This window comes from Hippocampus zosterae, chromosome 5 (assembly GCF_025434085.1).
Source record: "Hippocampus zosterae strain Florida chromosome 5, ASM2543408v3, whole genome shotgun sequence".
In the NCBI taxonomy this organism is placed as follows: Eukaryota; Metazoa; Chordata; class Actinopteri; order Syngnathiformes; family Syngnathidae; genus Hippocampus; species Hippocampus zosterae.
Genome location: NC_067455.1, coordinates 1,896,035 through 1,917,577, shown reverse-complemented (window position 1 = coordinate 1,917,577; position 21,543 = coordinate 1,896,035). Strand labels below are relative to the sequence as shown.

The following is a 21,543-nucleotide window of genomic DNA, read 5'->3' as shown; positions in this document are numbered from 1 at the left end:
GGATGTGTTATTTTTAATACTTGATGATTTAAATTGTCAGACTTTGATCGTGTTTCGAAATGTCTCACAGTACTGCCAATGTTTGCATTTTTAAATCATAATTTCTACTAGCAAATCACAATGTCCAGGCACTGGCGGGCTACTCAAGTGGTCTTCACGGGCTACCTGGTGCCCGCGGGCACCATGTTGGTGACCACTGAACTACAGTATTACCACACAGACTCACGGAGAGGGTGCAAATATTAAAAATAAAGAAATAACAAGTGTTTAAAAAGTCTTTACACCACTAACATACTGTATAGAACATGTCCTACACCGGAATGAGTCAAGAGACAACATTGAGCATACAGTATAATTGTTCATTATTGGCGTAAAATAAAACTAAACTAAAATAAAATACTTTTTCTTAATCTGCGTTCTATGTAATTTCCCTCCGTCTTTCTATCTATAGGATAGATAGATAGATAGATAGATAGATAGATAGATAGATAGATAGATAGATAGATAGATAGATAGATAGATAGATAGATAGATAGATAGATAGCAACACAATGATTGTAAATTGTTCTCATGTCGTTCGACTATTTTATTGACTTTGTTGGAAACGATGCCAAGAGACAACGAACAGGACTTGCTAACTTGGCTGTGCGTGCGTGCGCGTGAGGAAAACAAAGGTGGCGGGGGTGCGGTCTGGCCGACGTTGCGAGCGGAAGCGGAAACTCGGCCATCTCCTCCTCGCTACTCCGTTCAGGGTAGACCAGGGTCAGTCCAGACGCTCCAATTCGGATCTTTTTCTCGAGCCGACTCGTCAGCAATGTGGCCCACGTTTTGTTTTTTCGTGTGACCGCGTCACACTCGGCCCTGCTCCTCATGCCGGGCCTGCTCGCGCCGTTTGGCAGTCCTACTGGCCAAATAGCATCGGCTAGCTTGCTAGCTAATCTCTCCTAGCCGCAAGCTGCAAGTTATACCGTTGACCACTCACCGGTAGGCAACATAAACATTCGTTTTGACGTCCGCTCTGGTTGATTTGTTCACAATGATCACTTAACCGCGTGCTGGGATATCGGTTGTAGCTTTTTGGGGGACAGCTAGGGGCATCGTGTCGCTCATTTCAACTTTAGCCAGACTGAAGTGAGAGCTTGGGGGCAAAGTGCTTTTCTAGCTCGGCTCAGGTAATGCACGGGACAGTGGTTAGCATTAGCTAGCACGAGCAAACGACAGATTAAGTCGGTGGTTATTTTTCCAGTGTATGAGCCGCTAATTTAGTGACTTAATCATACATTCAGTTGTTTTAAGACTAATTTATTGTGGAGTGTGCGGCTGGAGTAGCCGTCCGGTTTTGGCAGACTAAAGTTAGCTCGGCAAGTGCTCAGTTGGTAGGCGTGTCAGGTGGGGGCTGGTTTGCGGGCTGGAGGCACTTTCTTTGTCAATTTGTTGCTTGTTAATCAGAAGATATTGTTGTACTTGGACCATACGATGACAAGAAAGGATTTCTATTCTCATCTGGCCGTCGTGATGCACGTCATAAATGGAGTGTCGCTACGAGCTGTCGATATGAATCGTTAGTAGCAAATTTTCCCCAAACGAGTCAATTTTTAAAATATTCCGTATCGCGAATTCTCTAGTTATATGAAGACACTTTCCACAACGAGCAAATGAACAACCAAACTCGTTAATAATAATGTTAAATACAGTGTTTAAGGAAACCAACGGAACTCCACAGGCCTCTAAATAGCAACGTGACAAGATTTCCCCAAAACGACAGTCTGTCAAATGATGAGTCTTGTTAGAACAGCTACTTTAACCCAAAATACACAACATGAAGATTTGGGAATATCAGTTGAGGGATTGAAAAGAAATCCTTTTTTTTTGTCTTGGTAAAAAAAGCCATTTTGGGGGGACTATTTTTTGTGTTGCATCGACTATCTCAAAAACACTTTCGAATTTGAGTAAAACACAAACCTCTTTTTTTTTCTCAGCTATCCCCTCAACCCATGTATCCGTTCATCTGCTACTCGGCGAACGCCTTCTCCAAGTGGCGTTCAAAATTCGGATAGGTTCAATGCGTCAAAAATGCTGTCAAAAAACTCCATCCAAATAGCGCAGATGGAACTTTTTTGGGTGAGAAGAGCAGTGCTGGCTGAGGAATAGGTCATCTATTTAAGTTGTTTTTGTCAATTTGATAAGGGATATTTTAGAACTGTTTGAAATGCTCATTCCATGTTTAAAATTGCCAATTCACACCTGCACATCAAGCATCTGTGCATTGGGAAACTGCGACAGGAAACTGGGTTTTGTGCCTTACTGTATTTGATCAAAACCACCAAAACACGGCATGATTGTCAAATAAGAAGCTGGCGCACATCTCCGCTTCTGGGTCATTGCTAGTTATACATTATAAAAATGTATTTATGTTTATACTTAGTTCCACTGAGTCTGCAAATCAATTTTTTTTCCCCAGTCCACATTGTGTTTTTTTTCTTGGCGATTAGCCACTCTACCTACGGAGCTATGGAGCGGTACTTTTTCATCAATTAGGGTACCTGAAATTCACAGAGCTGATATGTCATCAAAAAGCATTTCCAGTCAACTCCCTTATCCATTGGCTTGTCTGAACTTTGAGACTCAGCGGCGGCTAACTGACGCAGATTCCTGGTTTGGTATGCAACCCTTTGACCTTGGGCTGGGTGATATGACTGAAAAGTATATCGACGTGTAAGAAATTCCTATTGGTCGATGTCCATACATTCAGATTAATTTTTTTTTTTTTTTTAATGGTTGAAAGCAACAACTCGAAAAGAAAGAATGAATTTAGCTCGTTTTATATGAACAGATAGGATGCTTAAATAAGAAGTGACCTATGAAAGAGTCAAACAAATCTTTTTCAACTTGATGTGCTTAGTAGGGCTGAAAAAAGTTTCACAATTCAAGTATTTCACCTCACTCACGTTGCGTTTTTTTTCAAAGTTAGTGTGGTACAACCGATGCTCGTTCTGACGTTTCGAATTGTGAGTTCTCGATCCGTAAATCTGTCTGGTAAACCCGAGCAAATCTGTTTTCTCTGCCCACGAGCTATTTGTTAATTTCCGATCATCTGACTTCTTCCCAACTGACTATCTGCTTTGTCCTCGTTTTATCACGGGCACTTTGGAATCTGCTGTTCATCGCGTGCGTGCATGCGCGCGGGTAACTTGGCAGTCAACACCAACTGACCACGTCATTCATGTGTTTTTTTTTCTGTTCTCTTTTCTCGCTTTGCAGTCTTCATCTCGCGAGCCAATGTTGCCACGGGAAGAAAAAAGACACCGCTCGCTGTGAATGAGTGGCGCGCCAGCACGCCTACCGAGAGAAGCCCCGATTCTGCATTATTCTTGTGTAACAGGTGTGCGGGACACTGACTTGCCCCATTTACTGCAAGACACTCTCCCTGACCTTTTTTTTTTTTTTTTTTTTTGACCGAAGAGCAAAATTAGAAATTGTGATTCCCTCGAGGAACACCGATTTTTCGACATTGCAACTTACTACTATAGCATCCACATATAAGTTACGTATGCTAAGAACGGCGTCCGCTAACGCTAGCTGACAAATGATCGCAAGCCTAGAGCTACCCTCCTGTACCGGTGAACCATAAACTTTATACTCCTTAGGGTTGAGTTGAATCGGTATGAAGACATCTAAATGTGTATTTTTATTTACTTTTTTTTTTTTTTAATAAACAACTGCTCCTCAGATTCCAGCACAGCTCGACGGCCCGACGGTTGCCATGTCGACCTCATCGCTACGGCGACAAGTGAAGAACATTGTCCACAACTATTCAGAGGCTGAAATCAAGGTTGTATCTTCTGGCTGGAATGGAAACTATTTCCACCTTTTTATTTATTTCCCGGGCGGCCCGGTAGTCCAGTGGTTAGCACGTCGGCTTCACAGCGCAGAGGTACCGGGTTCGATTCCAGCTGCGGCCTCCCTGTGTGGAGTTTGCATGTTCTCCCGGGGTCTGCGTGGGTTTCCTCCCACTTTCCAAAAACATGGATGTCAGGCTAATTGAGCACTTGAAAATTGTCCCTAGGTGTGAATGTGAGCGTGGTTGGTTGTTCGTCTCTGTGTGCCCTGTGATTGGCTGGCAACCCATTCAGGGTGTCCCCCGCCTACTGCCCGGAGACAGCTGGGATGGGCTCCAGCACCCCCCGCGACCCTCGTGAAGATCAAGCGGTACGGAAAATGAATGAATGAATGAATGAAACCCCCCCCCCCCTCCCGTGTGTGCACAATTTTCGTCAGCTCTTCTCATGTCCATGCCCCCGCCCCCCCTCCGCAGCAATAGGACAATTGTCTTTCCCTAATCTAATATTTGTTTGAAGCAGTCTTTCCTCATTATATAGCGCGTGAACTCGCATAATCATGTTAGGGCCTCCGTTCATTTGCCTTTACCCGCTCATTTTCATGATGATTTGCATCGACGCCAAAGCGCACAACGCCGCAAGCTCTCGAATGTGTCGCAAATTGATCCGGCGGTCACCGCATTGAACGTCATTGAATTCCCCTCCTCTGGTTTAGGTTCGAGAAGCCACGTCCAATGACCCGTGGGGCCCCAGCAGCTCTCTGATGTCAGAGATAGCCGATCTGACGTACAACGTTGTGGCCTTCTCCGAAATCATGAGCATGGTGTGGAAGCGGCTCAATGACCACGGCAAGAACTGGAGGCACGTGTACAAGGTGCGTAGGACTTCCTCGCATTGCTCCAGCACTGGTTTCACGATGAAAAATACATACGCTCGTATCCTGCTTGTCGCGTGTCAGTTGGCCGGACATTATCTCGCTGGGGTTGGCCGCAAGCTTGTTCGTGGCACTTGCGAGCACGTCAGGGCGTGTCGTTGGCAGGTTGCATTCTGTTGAGTCACCTGAATGGTGTCACGATTGTTGTTCCCTTGCAAAGTTTTTTTCTGGGAATTAGAGGTCTGCTTTTTATTATTACACGACTTTTTTGTTTATTTTTAAATTATATATATATTTTTAAGCGCAACGGCCCCTAACCTGAAATTTTAGGGTCCTCGTAGAAGATTTAGCGGCACACACTGGAAATTGACACACACAAGATTACTGACGGGCGCGAGTAGATGAAAATTGAGATGAGATGAGAAAACCTTTATTAGTCTCGCAATGGAGAAATTCCCAATTCACAGCAGCAAAGTTATGAAAGGAAGAAGTAGAACAACAAAATATAGGAGCTGCTGGAAAGGTAGCCACTGCCGCGGCGCCATTTTGAAGTCAAAATAACAAAAATAACACGACACACACAGACAGTCGTGCAATCTTCGCCACATTTCTGCATACACTTTGTTGTCTGAAGCAGTTCTAGATGAAAGAGGAGAGGATCAAAGTGTCCTTTCAACAGTGGATCAGAGACGCCATGCTGAAAAATGTGCACACGTCTGCTACAAGCTAAGTTTTGAAAGCAAACAACAAAGCTGTAGCGTCCATTGACGAAAAGAGATGAGTTCACTTCTCCTGTCCCACGTAATCCGCTTCAAACTCCAAGCCGCGACTCCCAGTTCCAAATCCTTCTCGTCGTCGGCTCCTCAAGACTTGCATCCATCCAAGCCGCAGACCGTTCAACAGCACCGATCTCTCCGCTGAACAAAGCGGGGCTGTGAAAAATGCTGCCCATTACAGGCGCAAGACACAAGCGCCCCGGGACTGTCCAGCAACGACAGTCAAATGGCGCCGACATTCCTCCCAGTCAAAAACAGTGCTGGGATACCCATGCAGAGAAGGCGCAACCGCCGACCACAGAATCTCCTCCTTGATGAATGTCATGGCCAAAAAAATGCTGAAAAAAGTCCAAATCAGGTCTGCACGACGTAACAACAAACACAAAGTGACAAAACAAACACAAAAACCCAAAAAAAAGCAAGGCTCATGAGGGCACTTGCCGACGGCTGCCTACTCGGGCGCCATCTTGACTTCAAAGTCAAAGTTGTAATTGCGCCGTTTCAAATTTTAGGGGCAAAAAAAAAATCTCACGATTGAGGGACAGTCGAGAGCCCTGAGCAGCTTGATTTGTGTCAACTTTTTGCTCAAATGTGCAACATACGGATCGGAGTGTAAATTTCTTGATTATTTTTGGGGAGGTGAACCTTTTTTTGTGTTTGGGTCCGCCAGGCCATGACTCTGATGGAATATCTGATCAAGACGGGTTCAGAGCGGGTTGCCCAGCAATGCCGAGAGAACATATACGCGGTCCAGACCCTCAAGGATTTCCAGTACATCGACCGGGACGGCAAAGACCAGGTTCGTAAACGCACCGCCGCTCGCAAAAGTGGCCGCTTCATGTTTTTGTCCCGAATTCTGCAGGGCGTGAATGTGCGCGAGAAAGCCAAGCAGCTGGTGATCCTGCTGAAAGACGAAGAGCGACTAAGAGAGGAGAGGATCCACGCCCTCAAAACCAAAGAGAAGATGGCGCAGACCTCCAGCGGTGAGGCGCTTTTGGTTTTCCTCAAACGTGGCGAGCGCGCTCACCGCTCCGCCAGCGCCACTCCTCTTCCTCATACGTTGCGTTTGCAGCTTCTTCGGCGCCGTCGGCGCCCAACCTGGGGGGCAGCCTGTCGCTGGGCTCCCACTCTGGCGGCGCCGACCCCGAGCAGGCGTGGCCCCAGAGCTCCGGCGAGGAGGACCTGCAGCTTCAACTGGCTTTGGCCATGAGTAAAGAAGAAGCCGAGCAGGTAATTGACGCGAGGCGGACGAAACCAGTTTGAGTTAAATTGGCAGTTGCGCTCGAAGCGTCGCGTCATACCGATGAAAATTCGTGAAGCGACGCCTCTGCCTAGCTTTGCTCTCACCATGTAACCCCTGACCCCCCCCAGACTAGCAAGGACCCCCTGGAGGACGCGGAGATCCGCTATGCAATCACACTCAGCAAAGAGATGCTTCAAGAGGTTAGGGGCAGTTGGCAGACGCGGCCGACCCGCCGGCCGGCCATCGACTCTCTTTTTGTCTTCCTGTCCACTTCAATTCACAGCCTTGTCCAATCAAATTTGTTGTTGAGATTTGGGCACGCGTCATTTTCAGATGAGCCTGAAACTGGTTGAGGTGCCTTTTGCGGTCTACCTTGCTTTTGTCCCATTTTCCCCCCGTCCCCCACGGTGCGGTTTCTTTTGACACGGTCAAAAAAAAAAATCAATATGCATCACCATAAACCAAATTGGCTTCACTCTCTTTGTTCATTGGCGCTTGGCGAATTGTATTTGTCACGGGCAGTCGACCCAACGATGACGCCGTCGGTCAAGACGCGGCGTGGCTAACGGTTTAGCCAGTTAGCAGCCAGCCGATAGTACCCAGTGGCCCTGGTCCATCACATCCTGCAGACTGGGGGGGGGCGGGAGGGCCCTGGCTCCTTATCTTGAGCCAGCAGTCTCGAACTTGGGCGTTAAACTGGTTAAACTGGTAAATTGTTCACTCCCGCTTCTTTCATCTCGGGCAGCTGGCTAAAGTCAAGCTACTCCTTTTCTCAAAGCACTTTTGACGCAGTCATTCGTGCTTTTTTTTTGTCACGTCTCGGCTGGATGGCTCCAATGCACTTTATTTCGGAGTCAGCCAATCCTCCACGAAGCGTCTCCAGTTGGTCCACACTGCTGCCGCTCGCCTCTCGACTGGTACTCGAAAGAAGGAGCACATCGCTCTGGCTCCTTACGCATTTCCGAGTTCTTTTTCGGATCCTATGATTATATTAAAATCTTGAAATGGCCTGGCCCCACCTTACCCCTCTTTAGCCCTCGGGTACCGGAACGCCGTCGTCAGTCCGAGGACCTCTTTGTTCATACGTGTTGACTTAAGTTTCAATCATTACGCCTTCAAAGACGTCAATCGTTCATTTGCCAATTGTCAGAGTGGCCCCTGTCGACGGTTCGTGTGAGCCATGACCAAAGTTCACGGCTGTACTGTGTTAACGCCCCACCAAACAAACCGCACCAAAGGGGAAAACGGGCTCCATTTTGATTGAGAAAAAGGACCAAGCGCACGAACGTGTCGGCTGTATGTCATTGTTTCAATCTGATCAATCGCAACGGTGGAATTTTTGCATGCCAAATATCTTGTCTAACGCCACGTTTAACCCTGAATGGTGTACTCGGCAAATGTTGATTCTTTCCTCGTGCGCCGAACTTTGGGCTTGAATCGAAATCCCTCTCCTATTGCCCATCTCGCTTCTGGTTATCTTTCTGTGTTTCCTCCTGATACCGCAACATAAGCGCTCACGTCTTTTGTTTTTCAGCCCTGAGATCAAGTGTCACTCAATGATCTGCATATGGCACATGCCTCTCCTTTGTTTGTTTACTTCCATTGTCGGGTTCCTCCTATAAGGAGACCCCCCCCCCCCCCCCCCGCCTGCCCCCTCCTTGTTGGTAATTACCCCGCAACGTGCTGTGAGACTTTAAACTGGTAGTCAGTTGGGTCAGCATGTGCTTCTTCTTTTGAACAGACCCTAATAAGCCTAAAAAGGAAAAAAAATGAGACAACCTGATTGGTCCAGAGTAATTTGTCAATGTATCGCTATTCTTATTCTTAGACTGTGTTTCATTTCATGTTACCCAAGGGACTTTGAAGAAAGCAATCTTAAAAAAATCTCTTTAAAAAATCGTATTGCCTACCTCAAGGTGTGTATCCGACTTTGCTCATGTCACTGTGTGTGTGTGTGTGTGTGTGTGTGTGCGTTGTGTGTGTGTGTGTGTGTGTGTGTTTGAGATACGCAGGAGGAACGACTGCGCAGAGGTGACGACTTGCGACTGCAGATGGCCATCGAGGAGAGCAAGAGGGAGAAAGCGAAACCAGAAGAGGTAGGTGTGTGTGTGTGTTTGTGTGTGTGTGTGTCGCTCTCAAACATCACTTGCTTGGATGGGAAGGATCTTTTGAATTCACCTTTTTCCTTTGTCTCCACATTCAGTTTTTGGATTATCTGAGGTTTTATTGTTCTTGTTTTGGTTGTAAAGTGTCCTTGAGTGTTTTGAAAGGCGCTTATAAATGAAATGAATTATTATTATTATTATAAATGTTACATATTGGGGTATACACTCAAGTATCTTGAGTGTATATATATATATATTTTTTGTTTCCGAAATGCTGCGTCTTCTCCGTCACACCGAGCGGCTCTCTCCTCACTCCTCGTATCTTGCTGAACGATGATTGCGTTTCTAATCCTTTCTTCAGAGAGTTACGTCACGTGATTGGTTCGCCGATCCATCGTCACTACGCGCCACGTTTGACTTCGTTTTGCCAATCAAACCGAGTTGGGCGGTCCCAAGACCGCCCGCAGTCTCCGCCGCACCACATAGAAGCAAAAAGTTTGGAAAGTGACACATGGCCACATAATCCAACCCGACGTGATATTAACCCGACGGCTCGGCTTGTGGCGAGAGCAAACTGCACCGTCACCCGTGCGTGCCTAAAAAAAATGTGAACGTTTCAGCCGCCAAAAACTCGGCTTGGAACTTTGGGCCAAATAAAAGGCGCCCTTCATCCGCATTTGAGAAACGTAACGGAATCAGCAGCGTGTGTAAAGCGCAAGGGATATTTCATGCAGAGCGCCCTCATGGAGCTGAGTGCCGTGGACCCCTGGGGGCCCCCTCCCGTCACCGCCGCTCCCGTCCCCGCCGTGGGCTCGGCCGGCCCTTCCCCTCCGCCCTCCCTTCCCATCGCCCCTTCGGGACCGTGGGGTACGTCCGCCGCGGACCCCTGGGGCGTAGCCTCGCCCGCCTCCCCGACCAGCTCCGACCCCTGGGCCGGAGGGCCGCCGCCGCCCACCGTAGCCCCTCCTCCGGACCCCTGGGGAGAGACCTCCAACAGAGTGAACAACGTGGACCCCTGGGGAAGCTCAGGTAGGCAACGAGAACGGCTTTGTCCGTCCGTCCGTCCGTGTCCCGACCACGCAAGCGCTCGCGTTGTTCTCATGCCGCCATGTTTTGTCCTTGACTCCTTCTGTGTCAAAAGCAGGGTGCGAATCCCTTTTGTTTCTCTTCCGGGTCGGCTCGCGCGGGCTCATTTAGGGAAGCCGCGAGCTTCTCAAAAAATGAGGGTCAACCAAACGGCCGAGCCTCTGTTTGGGAAAACTTGGCTTGCTGCTTCTTCCCGAATTGTCGATTTGCAAGGGGGACGGCACGATTCTGGCGTCAAAATAAAAAGCTCCAATTTGGTTTGTCCTAAAAAAAAAAAGCCCACGATGGTTATTTTTCCTCATTGCCCGCAGAAAAATCGATTGACAAGGACACTCCGGGCTGTCATGAACAAATCTTTGTCGAAACAAATGATTGCGTTGATGATTTGGCTCGATTTTGGTGGGTCGACTGAACCCGAGTTGCCAAATGTTTTGTTTTTTTCTCCTCCTAAAGTCCAATTGACATGACTCAAAGCTGTTGTGTTAACCCCCCGCCCCCCCTGTAGCCGTGACACCCCCCGGTGTCGACCCCTGGGGCCCTTCAGTGCCACCCAGCACTTCCTCCTCAGGGGGCCCAGTAGACCCCTGGGCGAAGGACGTGCCCGTCCCCGCCTCCGACCCAATCACAGCCGACATCTGGAGTGACTGCGCCAAACACACGAACGGCACAGGTACAGTCACACCCGCGTTTCACACCCGCGTCTTAGACACCCTCCTGTTGCGTTCGTCCAACATTTCATCTCCTTCAGCTCTGCGCCGTTCGATTCTTTTATTTTTATTTTTTTTCCGGCCATCGACTCTGCTCTCTTCGTTTCTTAGGAGAACCCGAGCGACGAGGGTCCTCCGCGGCGGGCTGCAACAGCACAGGCTCGCCCGTGCCCTTTGACCTCTCCTCCATGGGCTCCTCCCTCCCCGTTCGCAAGACTCCGGAGTCTTTCCTTGGGCCCAACGCGGCTCTGGTTGATCTCGACTCGCTGGTGTCGTCCAAGCCCAAACCCAAACAGCCGCCGCCGCCTTCCATCTCCTCGTCGTCGGCGCACAATCCCTTCCTCCAGAACACGGGTGAGCGACAACCACCGGGAAAAGAATTGTTGGACCGCCGCGCTTACCGCTTCTGTCTCGACTTGTTCCGGTGACCCAACTGACCCTTGACCCGGCGTCAAGGTATTTGTTGTAAGATGTTGTCACACTCCGCCCCCCCCCCCTGTTTTTTTGCCTTCAGGCTCCTCCCCAGCACCCAACATGGCCGTGACCCCGGGCAGCGCCATTTCCAGCCGCGGCGTCTCCCCGTCCCCGGCCTCTTCCAACCCTTTCGGCGCGGCCGCGGCCATGACCTCCATCTCGCCTCAGCCCTCGTCGCTGGGCTTGAGCGGCCTTCGCAGCAGCCCCGTGCCTCCCAACCCCTTGCTGGGCGGCGCGCCGCCCCCCGCCATGGGCCCCCCCGTCATGGGCCTGGGTATGATGCAGGCCGGCCCCATGGGCTTGGGCTACGGCGGGCTCTCCCCGATGGCGCCGCCCGGCTCCGCCGTGCTGGGCCCCGGCGGGCTGGCGCCTCCTCAGCTGATTTTGGGCGGGGCCGGCAGAGCGGGAGGAGTGATGGGCGCCGGGGGTGCGGTGGGCGGCGCCGGAACGGCGGGGGCCAGCACCAACCCGTTTCTTCTTTGAGAACGGCCGTTTCAACCTCCTCCGTCGTCACCTGCTGCTCCCTTTTTACTCAACCCGCGATATTTAAAAGAAAATCGGATTTCCGTCTGTCCGCTACGCGTTTCACCGGGGACTCATTTCACCGCATTCATTTCAAGAGGGGGGGTTATTTTCGGGTGGGAGGGGTCCAGAGGGAAATAGATCTATTTATTTTCTCATCCTCCTCTTCCGCGTGAAGCGCACGTCTAACATTGAGAGGGAGGAAAAAGCGGCCGCCGAGGACAAATATCAAACCCCAGGGGGGGGAAACTCTGCCGCCCCTCCCCTCGATAAATGCTGAATCTGTGAGAGCAAATGCGCACCCGAAGAATGATTTTTTTAATAAGCTGCACATGGACTGAAGAAGGAAAGACAAAAAAAAAAAAGTCGTCGGGTACAACGTGGTCAAATCATTTCAGTTAATTTAAGTCTAATTTATTCTACTTTTGTCCACTTTTTGGGAACAATTTAAGGAAAATCAAAATGTGATCATGCCATATATATATCTATAAATAAATGAAATGCTATTTTCCTTATTTCCTAATTTGCTGTGGAAGCTGAATCGCTGCCCCCTTGGCCGAACTGAATGATGTGTGCGAAATGTGACGCAAGGGTGCCAGATGACAAAACGCTTATTTGTGTAAGTCCGAAATATTTCCGATGCCTTTCCGTGTACGTGTTTCACCATCGCCCGCCCCCCCCCCCCCCCCGCCCTTTTCTGTTTTGTCTTGTTTCAGTGACTCACTCAACAGAAGAGATTTGCGGCCGTCGATGATTTGTTTTTTAAAAGTCTAATCTGTATTATTGCTCCGCGATGTTGGAATTTCAAATGAGCTACGATTTGAGGCTCGCACGTTTGACCGCCAATCGGATTTTATTTTTGATCAGCCGCCACATTTCAATCCCGTTTGTACGTCTCCCGAAAAGCTGCACTGCCCCTTGTTTGGGCCTGCTGTGCTGTTGGGGATAGACATTGATAAAATGAATGAGTGGAGTGGAGATGATGATTGCCCCCCCCCCCCCCCCCAAAAAAAGACTTGACAACATGCTCCATGCGATTCTTTTAATTTACACATTTTATATCAACAAGGAAAAAAAAAATCTTATACTGGGTAATTGTGTTGCTTGTGAACATTTACATTTGACAAAATGAAAACGAAATGTATGAAATTGAACAAAAAGCAAAACAGGATGGGGGGGAGGGGGGGGGGCGTTATGCTTGGTTTCATGCTTGTGCTGTACTTCAATGTCTTTCTCCTATTTGCAATTTGTACTGCTGCAGAGTACAATAATGTGACAAGAATAAATGTATATTTTATTTTCCTTGATCCATTTTTTTTTTTTTTTTATCCCATGGTAAAAACCACACCCCCGATGATTATCTGCAGAAGGCATGCGGTACGGAGAAGTTAAGGATCGGGCGTCCAAAGGCTTTGAAAATCGCACTTTCGGACAAGCTGCGCGAGAAAACGGTTGATGGTGTTTGCTGATTTCTCCTTATTCAGACGAGTAGCGAATCCCAGTCAAAGTCGTCCTGGATCTCCTCACTGTTGCTATGGAGACTCTTAAAAGGTGGGCGTGGCCTCGGCGCTACAGCAGGAGGCTGCGGACCACCTGAGACGTACAAACATGTTCACCGTGAGTTTTCTACTCATTGCTGGACTGAGCCCTAACTGGTAAGGTAAGCAGAAAACCTTTTGATTAAAAAACATTTCCGGAAGCAAATTTCCAAAAGGCGCCGTTAACCGGTGGTCTTACCGGCTATGTTTGCAGGCGGGGCGTGCGCAGGTCGATGAAGGTTGAGGCCCTGCGTGTGCAGAGGCCTGCGAGGCAGCGGCGAACCGTTGACGGGGTTGTAGTGGAAGGACGAGGGATGGACGGCGAGATGCGGCGGCTGCGGGGGCTGATTCCCACCCACGGACAGCGGGGAGGGACTCCCCGAGGTCAGCATGCCTTTCTGGGCAAAGAAGCGGTTGAGGGAGTCGCACAGGGAAGTGAAAAGCGCCGGATCCAGGGCCCAGTCGCACAGCTCCGCTTGCCGCATGCTCTCCAGTAAGTCTGACGACGCAAAGCAGAAGGAGAGCGTCGGGGGTCAGAGGTCACGGGGTGAATATCGCTGCTTTGGCGCGCTCGAACCTGGGTGACCGGAGAGGTCGATGTTGGCCCAGTCAAGGTTGCTGGCGATGCGGAAGCTCTCCTTCAGAGAGTCGGTGCTTGTGAACCAGTCGGCCGGAACCGCTACGGAAAACACAAGACGGCAAATTTCGAGATCTTATCGAGTCAATTCATGACATGTAACATGCGACACACTCGGGGCCCTGGTATGAGTAGCCCCTCCCTCACTATATAAGAACTCCACCATCTATTGCATGAGTGGCTATCCTTGCTCGCTATGTCTACGCCCCCCCAAAACGCATCTTTGCCTCGTATATAGTCCACTGCTGGCATGGCCGTGGTAGAGCGCCTCGTTGTCCGCGATTATCCCAGTATGCGTGGACGCTTCCTCCAAGACATTCCACTGCTCATAGGTGTAAATGAGGACCTATTAGGAGACTCACTGTGCTGCGAAAGGCGCACCGTGTCGCCCGGTGGGGCGGGTGGGGCGAGTGGGGCCGCGGTCGCAGGTGGCGCCGGTGCAAGGTGAGGGGACATGGGCAGGAGAGTCGGAGTGTGAAGCGGGGTGATGTCGTTGCTTGGCATGGCCACAGGATCAGCTATTACAAACAAAGAAGTCGTTAGATCGGTCGAAATTGGGCAGTGTAAAATAACGATCGCCGATTAATTGGATGATTAATTAGGAAAAAAAAAACGAAAGAATAAACCAAAACGTTTTGGCTCCTTAAAGGGAAAGTCAGCCCAAAAATGTGTTTGGAATATTAACACTATCAAAACTTAAAGGATGATGGCGTCATGATTCTCTCTGGGGTTTTTTTTGGGGGGGGGGGGGGGGGCGGCTCTCCCTTAGAGATAAGGTGAGAAGCTCGGTCATCCGGGAGGGGCTCAGAGTCGAGCCGCTTCTCCTCCACATCGAGAGGAGCCAGATGAGGTGGCTTGGGCATCTGATTCGGATGCCTCCTGACCGCCTCCCCGGTGAAGTGTTCCGGGCATGTGCCACCGGGAGGAGACCCCGAGGAAGACCCAGGACACGCTGGAGAGACTATGTCACCCAGCTGGCCTGGGAACGACTCGGGATCCCCCGGGGAGAGCTGGAAGAAGTAGCTAGGGAGAGGGAAGTCTGGGCTTCCCTGCTAAAGCTGTTGCCCCCGCAACCCGGCCCCGGATAAGCGGTAGATAATGGATGGATGGATGGGTGGGGGAGGGGGGGCTTACCTTGTGAGCCTCCTCTCTCCCTCATACTCTTAAACAGAGACTTGAACGACGCATATAAGTCGGGTAAATTCATCTCGTCGAAGGTGAATCGCAGCGGCGGTTCCGCCGTGGGCTGTCCCGACCCGCCTGAGTTGGGGGTGCTCACAGGTAAAGCAAAAGGGGAAGGAAAATTGAGAGCCGAGGGGCTCGGTTGAGAGAAAGAAGAGGAAGCGGGAACAAATTCCGCTCCCGAGTGGGCACGGAATGTCGGACAGGCACCACCGGCAGCGGACAGAGGGGGGATAGCGGGGTTAGGGGGTGTGGGCCCGGGTCCGGGGGGGCTATCGATGGGGGTGATGGGAGCTGGCGTGTATGGTTGCTGCAAAGACACAACACGACGTATTAGTACAATGAAAGCCATCAGAGGAAGTGACGCTGACAACCAAAATTGGAATATTTGTTCCATTGAAGTCTATTCATTGATCACCAACAGTCTCTTCTATTCATTCGGCATCGATTCCCCTCAAAGCAGTCTCGTCACGATATCACCACGCTGCTCCTACTTTTTACAACTTTGTTTATTAGGAGGCGGCCCGGTAGTCCAGTGGTTAGCACGTCGGCTTCACAGTGCAGAGGTACCGGGTTCGATTCCAGCTCCGGCCTCCCTGTGTGAAGTTTGCATGTTCTCCCCCGGGCCTGCGTGGGTTTTCTCCGGGTGCTCCGGTTTCCTCCCACATTCCAAAAACATGCGTGGCAGGCTGATTGGACGCTCTAAATTGTCCCTAGGTGTGAGTGTGAGCGTGAATGGTTGTTCGTTTCTGTGTGCCCTGCGATTGGCTGGCAACCGATTCAGGGTGTCCCCCGCCTACTGCCCGGAGACAGCTGGGATAGGCTCCAGCACCCCCCCCCCCCCCCCGCGACCCTAGTGAGGATCAAGCGGTTCGGAAGATGAATGAATGAATGAATGTTTATTATGAAGATGTTAGTGAATGCAATCTAGCCTATCGGTGGCCTCAACTGACACCGTCACTTAACACCACAGCGGCTAATGCTAACACCAGGAAGTCAGCCGCTAATATGGCCGCACACGCTCCATGTTCTCTTCCATGTTGCTGACCAGACCAGACCGGACCGGACCGGACTTGCCTTTCAAAGGTATAAACACATTTAACTATAATTACTGTTGTGTGGAATGTGCTGATAAATGACAGATTATTGTGAATTGGTGGACTTTTTTTTTCCTTTCATTTTGTCCAAACAGATTTTAGCCTCTGTAAATTGTCACGTCACTCTAATCTGCAGCGCTCGCAATTGTAACTTGGACATGCCCGCTTTAACCGATCAGATTTAAAATTCATCCTGGCGCGCCGTCCCTTGACAACAACAACATTTCCGCACCCTCTGAACGAGCCTTCTTTCTGACGCAGATAATTTAAGTTTCGTGGCTGGTATCGGCAGTTTCCACAATACCCGACGATATCTACCCGATACCGAGACCTGGTATCGGTACTGAGCCGTCCCAAGTTTCTTTAATTGTGTCGTGATAGTGGTGGGGATGACCTCAGGTACAGTAAGTCTCCGTGGAAGGGGCGGGGATGAAATGAAGGCTCAGGATGTTGCTTACCTTGCATGGGGGAGGAGAGAGGGAGGCGGGCCGCTGGGGCTGCTGCAGGGACTTTTCATCGCCGTCTTTACGGGAATCTGCACGAGGAGAGGGGCTCCTTGCTGGTTCTTGGGGGGCCTGTCAAATAATAATGTCGCACTAGTGACAACAGACTAACCACCTCACCCGAAAGCAAATTTGCGTCACGTAATTAATGATTCAACCGAACGAAATAAGCGCATGCTAGTCGACTGATTTTGAATGATTGACACACATCCGGCCTTTGCTGCTCCTCGTCCGGGTAGGGGCGTTTCGCGGCCCTGGCTTGACTGGACATCGCAGGGCCGTCCATTGTCCAGTAGGAGCCCTGGGAAAGGCAAAACGTGACATTTTTGACGACTGCGGTGAACATGGATGGGGCGAAATTGTGCAAGCTTCGCAACTAGTTACCTTTCCAGGGTCGTTGTGAGGACGAGGAACTTTCCTGAAGCATTTATTAAGGGACAGATTGTGCCGAATGGAGTTCTGTTCAGAACAACATTATGTCACCATGCAGCCCAGCCAAGAGACAATAATGCAGTGTGTGTGTGTGTGTGTGTGTGTGTGAGAGCAGTCTAAGCAAATATTATGACAAATGAATTCAAGATGCCACTTCTCTCCAAGCGTCGCCTTACTCTTGATTTAGAGATGGAGTTACAAACCCCACCAATAATTATTCATTCATTTTCATTCATCTTCCGAGCCGCTTGATCCTCACTAGAGTCGCGGGGGTGCTGGAGCCTATCCCAGCTGTCTTCGGGCAGTAGGCGGGGGACACCCTGAATCGGTTGCCAGCCAATCGCAGGGCACACAGAAACGAACAACCATTCACACTCACACCTAGGGACAATTTAGAGTGTTCAATCAGCCTGTTACGCATGTTTTTGGAACGTGGGAGGAAACCGGAGCACCCGGAGAAAACCCACGCAGGCCCGGGGAGAACATGCAAACTCCACACAGGGAGGCCGGAGCTGGAATCGAACCCGGTACCTCTGCACTGTGAAGCCGACGTGCTAACCAATGGACTACCGGGCTGCCCTAGAGCAGTTGTTTTATAATTAGCATTTAGTTCAATTGCAAGCTAACACGTACAGTATGTAGTTGTGTAAAATAACTTTGTGACAAAAGCCTCGGATTTTAAAAGCACTGCATCCACATGAAAATACCCGAAAAGTTCCAAGTTTGAAATTATTTAGCAGATAGTGGCCATTGGCCACCTGTGGCCACCACATAGCTCCGCCCCTGGTGCGACGCCTAAATTCAGCTTCCGGAGCGCGGAAGAGAAAAGATACTGGAAGTTCCGCTGCGCGCAGGCCGATTTGTCAGGGTCACACCCTGATTTTAAGGTCACACTTAAGTTGGTGGCAGAATGTCTTCTGACTTGAGCCCAAAGGCGCAAATATTTCATTGCCGTAATGGCGCACCTGGAGCTCTTTGTTATAAAACGCTCATCAGGACGTCCCAAAGAAGAAAACAACCCGAGATGAGAATCAGAGGCGGGGGGTACCTTCCATCCGCGGCCCGTGCGACTGTAGTAAGGGAACGTGTCACTGATCCAAGTGTAGATGTCATTCAGGCTCAGCTTCCTCTCCGGCGCGGCGGTGATGGCCATGGCGATGAGGGTGGCGTAGCTGTGGGGGGGTTTGCCTTTGGCGTTGGCCAGGGAGGGGTCCTGCGCGGAAGCCAACAAGTCGTTCCCCCTCTCTCCTCCTCTGTCCCTCCTCTTCTCCTTTTCTCCTCCTCGCTCGCGACCCGAACGCAGGCTGCTGAGTCCCAGTTGCGGCAGCCAGTCGATGCTAGTGAGGCTGGAGTCCAGGTTGGAGGACATGATGGCAGTCTGCGGACGAATCACTGCTCTCCGTTTCGCGTATTCGGCAAGGAGTGGACTTTGAGTCGCAACTGCATACTTTCACTTCGCCCGAAACGATCCGATCGAGTTCCACTTGACACCCGTACGACCGCTCCGCGACGCGGGGATACGAGTGCTTTGCTTTCCCGTGTGCCACTCGAGGTTCCAAGGCCTTGAAAAAGTGTGACTATTTCATGCTACCACCGCAGTGGGGGATAATTTCAAAAGCGCTAATCCCACCCTCTCACCTTCAGGTCTGCCCCCACGGCATTGCTGTCCCCTCCGGAACTCGAGTCGGGGGGGTAAAAAAAAAAAAAAAAAAGTTTTGTGGAACTTTGTACACAACGAGACCTATCGGGTGAGCTTCCTTTTTCCTTCCCCTCCCTTTTTTCTGCCTGTACATGAATGACGTCAGGCGCTCCGCCCTCCTGAGTGACGCCATTGCCTTTTGACTCCTCCCCTCGCTCCGAGAGCACAGCAGAAGGAAGCGCGGTAAGTCTGCACTGGTTTGGAAACTGCCAGACAAAGTGAAGTAGGCTACGAGATCTCAAGAAACGAACGCACCTTTCCACGATTCCAAACAAATTTGAGAAGAAATTAGGAAAAAAAAGTAAATTAATTTTTAAAATAAAAGTAAAGCAATTTCCAAGATCCTGGGGCTCCAGCGAACAACCGTCAGAGCCAGAATTCACAAATGGAGGGGAGTGAGGTGGGGGTGGGGTGGTGTACGTTACCAGTACAACACAATTGTTCTCCTAGTACACCAAACTGTATGACTTATGAAGACAAAGACGGCACTCAGGAAATGGATGAAAGATCTCCAATGGCTTTCCATATTACTTGCCGTTTCCGAGCACTCAGACAAACAGACGTAGACACTGAATAATGCAGCAGCCTTTTATTGAAGCACTTAGTACGTCGATTGGCTTTGGAAGGTCCTCATAGTTTGCAAATAAGTTGTCTTCTCTTATCTTCTTAAAGCGCACTGAAGTAGGCGAGCAAGCCCGTGTCGGGTGACGGCTGCATCATGAGCTGTTGGATCTGGGGCGAGGGGGTGACACAAAAATGAATCGTTACGGAGATAATTATTCATTCATCCCGTTTGGAGGAAATCAAGACCTGGACGGCACTCCATGTCTTGAATTTCAAGAGAAGGAAGACGGAAGTAATGCCGTTTGGTACCATTGGCCTTGAAGCCTCTCCAGTTGCGCCATAATGCTGCTGCTCACCTCTTGACTGGTTCTTAAATAATTTGTTTGACTTTTTGTTGCGGTATGAATTATTTCTTGCTCCCTGTCCAGCACTTTGCATACACCGGTGGTCGTTTTAAATGTTGTGGCTAGTAAAGTACACGAGAAGCACCTCCTTGAAGTTGGGGTGCTTGGCGCCTTGGACCAGCTGCAGCAGGACGGCCTCGGTGGTGGTGAGGAAGGCGCCGCTCTGCTTCAGGCGGGAGAGGGCAAACAAGCGGTCCGTCTGGCTGCACGGAAAGAAGATACAAGCGCTGAGTTGTGGAAACGCGTCGGACAGCGGCGGGTAAAGCGGCTCACCTCCGCGACGAGACGGCGTCCGACACAATGTGGACCTCGATTCCCTTTTCAAGCAGGTCAAATGTCGTACACTGTGAAGTGAGCAAAGTTGAATCGGACAGAGCTTGCGTTTACTAATCAAGTTGCAACTTGTTTTTTTTTTTTACCGCAATACAAGCGTGCGCTTCGATGCCACACAGGATGGCCTGCTTCGGGTTCCCCAGAGTCTTCATTTCATTCTGCACCTCCTCGATCATCATGGTGAAGGATGTTTTCGCGTGAGCCGTCAAGCCCTCCGCTCCCAGTTCCGGCACCGTGGGGCCCAAACCTTTAGGGTACTGTTCCGTCAGGATGGCGGGGATTCCGAGAACCCGGCTGGCCTACCGGAACGAGGGTCGGATAAGATTGAAGAGGACGTAGGAGAGCGTTTTTTGTTTTTTTTTTAACGGCAAGGCGATGGTCGTAACCTGGAGCAATCTGGAGGCATTGCTGACAATGTTGGTAAACTGAAAGATGTTGGGTCGGAACTTCTCTTGCATGTCGCACAGGAGGAGCACTGCATCCTTGGTGGAGAGCCTGCCGATGCCTGCCACTGTCAACATGTCAACAGCATGTATATGCGGTAGAAGCTTTTCGCAGAGAGAAACTCAATGCTTAGCTTTTTGAAACTCTGAGTTTCCCCCTCCATTTAAGGGTTAACGGGTCCGGGGTTATCACCGAACCTGCTTTCGAAACGGACGCCGGACGTCACAACAAAGCTGCCTCTGCAAGGCCAAGGTGACTTACTGTTGCTGATTAACTTTGAAGCACACTGTTTGAAGTTCCAAATGTTCGAGTGTCCTCAAGTGACACCGCTACCTGTGTTAAAAGGGAAAACGTAACCATGCTAAGAAGAAAGAGCAACTCCCGGTCCAAGTAATCAGAAGACAGAATTAACCCGAACGAGGTATCGTGGCTTATTTATATAAAGAAATAAACGGCAAAAGATCAACAATAACAAACCTGGACAAGCACGCAGCTCGAGGTCGCAAGCAGACGGAAGACTGTTTGTTTTGTGTCCTGTACGCCAAGAGGCGTTCCGTTTGAATGATTGACGTCGTTGTAAACCAATTGAGATCGAAATCGGAAGACGAATCGCCTCGTCGAGGTTCCGGTGGGTGGTAACCAAAAGTCCGGCCGTCGACAAAGATGTCTGACAATGCGGAGTCACCAAACGAGCCGCAGAAAGAGGAGTTACACTCACCTCCTGAAGAGTCGATGGCAAATGAAGAGAAGAAAAAGAGTAAGAAATGATATTTCATACACCCTTGATCATTTGCGGCGATAAACAACTTCTTCCGGGTATGTGACTGACGTTTTTATTGAGGACCAATCAGGGTGCTGCTTTTAAGCGTACTGACCAATGAGGGCGCAGGTTGTTTACGTGTCCTTCCCGTTGTGGAACGAGCTAAAGCTAACGTTGATAAATACAAAATCCTCTCCATTTAGTATTTTCCATCATAATACGCTTGTTCAGTGATAAGGGTGCCTATATTAATTACTCGTTCATTTGCATTGGGGTTTCAAATCCACATGACATTGTAGTTGAAAACCAGTTGCACACTTTGTT

The 21,543-nt window shown here is 49.9% G+C and overlaps 3 protein-coding genes across 5 annotated transcripts; 1 reads left to right on the top strand and 2 right to left on the bottom strand.

Moving 5' to 3' along the window:
• The first annotated feature begins 677 nt into the window (after positions 1–677).
• epn1a (epsin 1a) lies at positions 678–12,933 on the top strand. Of its 2 annotated transcripts, XM_052065092.1 has the most exons (13): positions 678–984; positions 3,262–3,382; positions 3,720–3,832; positions 4,555–4,713; positions 6,160–6,288; positions 6,352–6,472; positions 6,562–6,719; positions 6,861–6,932; positions 8,745–8,828; positions 9,572–9,866; positions 10,429–10,593; positions 10,742–10,984; positions 11,145–12,933. In XM_052065092.1, the coding sequence occupies exons 2-13, from the start codon at positions 3,319–3,321 to the stop codon at positions 11,585–11,587; spliced, it is 2,046 nt and encodes a 681-aa protein (XP_051921052.1). In that variant the 5' UTR covers positions 678–984; positions 3,262–3,318; the 3' UTR covers positions 11,588–12,933. The 2 variants fall into 2 exon arrangements, with proteins under 2 accessions (XP_051921052.1, XP_051921053.1); XM_052065093.1 differs by lacking the exon at positions 6,861–6,932 and having other exon boundaries at positions 679–984.
• On the bottom strand, positions 12,655–18,807 carry foxj2 (forkhead box J2). 2 transcript variants are annotated; one of them, XM_052065144.1, is made up of 10 exons: positions 18,654–18,807; positions 18,064–18,393; positions 16,968–17,042; positions 16,792–16,884; positions 16,539–16,655; positions 14,936–15,293; positions 14,164–14,319; positions 13,742–13,843; positions 13,364–13,663; positions 12,655–13,219 (listed from the first exon to the last, which is right to left on the bottom strand). In XM_052065144.1, the coding sequence occupies exons 2-10, from the start codon at positions 18,382–18,384 to the stop codon at positions 13,107–13,109; spliced, it is 1,635 nt and encodes a 544-aa protein (XP_051921104.1). In that variant the 5' UTR covers positions 18,385–18,393; positions 18,654–18,807; the 3' UTR covers positions 12,655–13,106. The 2 variants fall into 2 exon arrangements, with proteins under 2 accessions (XP_051921104.1, XP_051921106.1); XM_052065146.1 differs by having other exon boundaries at positions 18,646–18,803.
• Positions 18,808–19,288: 481 nt separating this feature from the next.
• isoc2 (isochorismatase domain containing 2) lies at positions 19,289–21,232 on the bottom strand. The gene is made up of 7 exons (XM_052065341.1): positions 20,937–21,232; positions 20,721–20,792; positions 20,402–20,526; positions 20,102–20,314; positions 19,956–20,026; positions 19,768–19,885; positions 19,289–19,446 (listed from the first exon to the last, which is right to left on the bottom strand). Coding segments are annotated over exons 2-7 (594 nt in total). The 5' UTR covers positions 20,722–20,792; positions 20,937–21,232; the 3' UTR covers positions 19,289–19,380.
• Between the last annotated feature and the right edge of the window lie 311 nt (positions 21,233–21,543).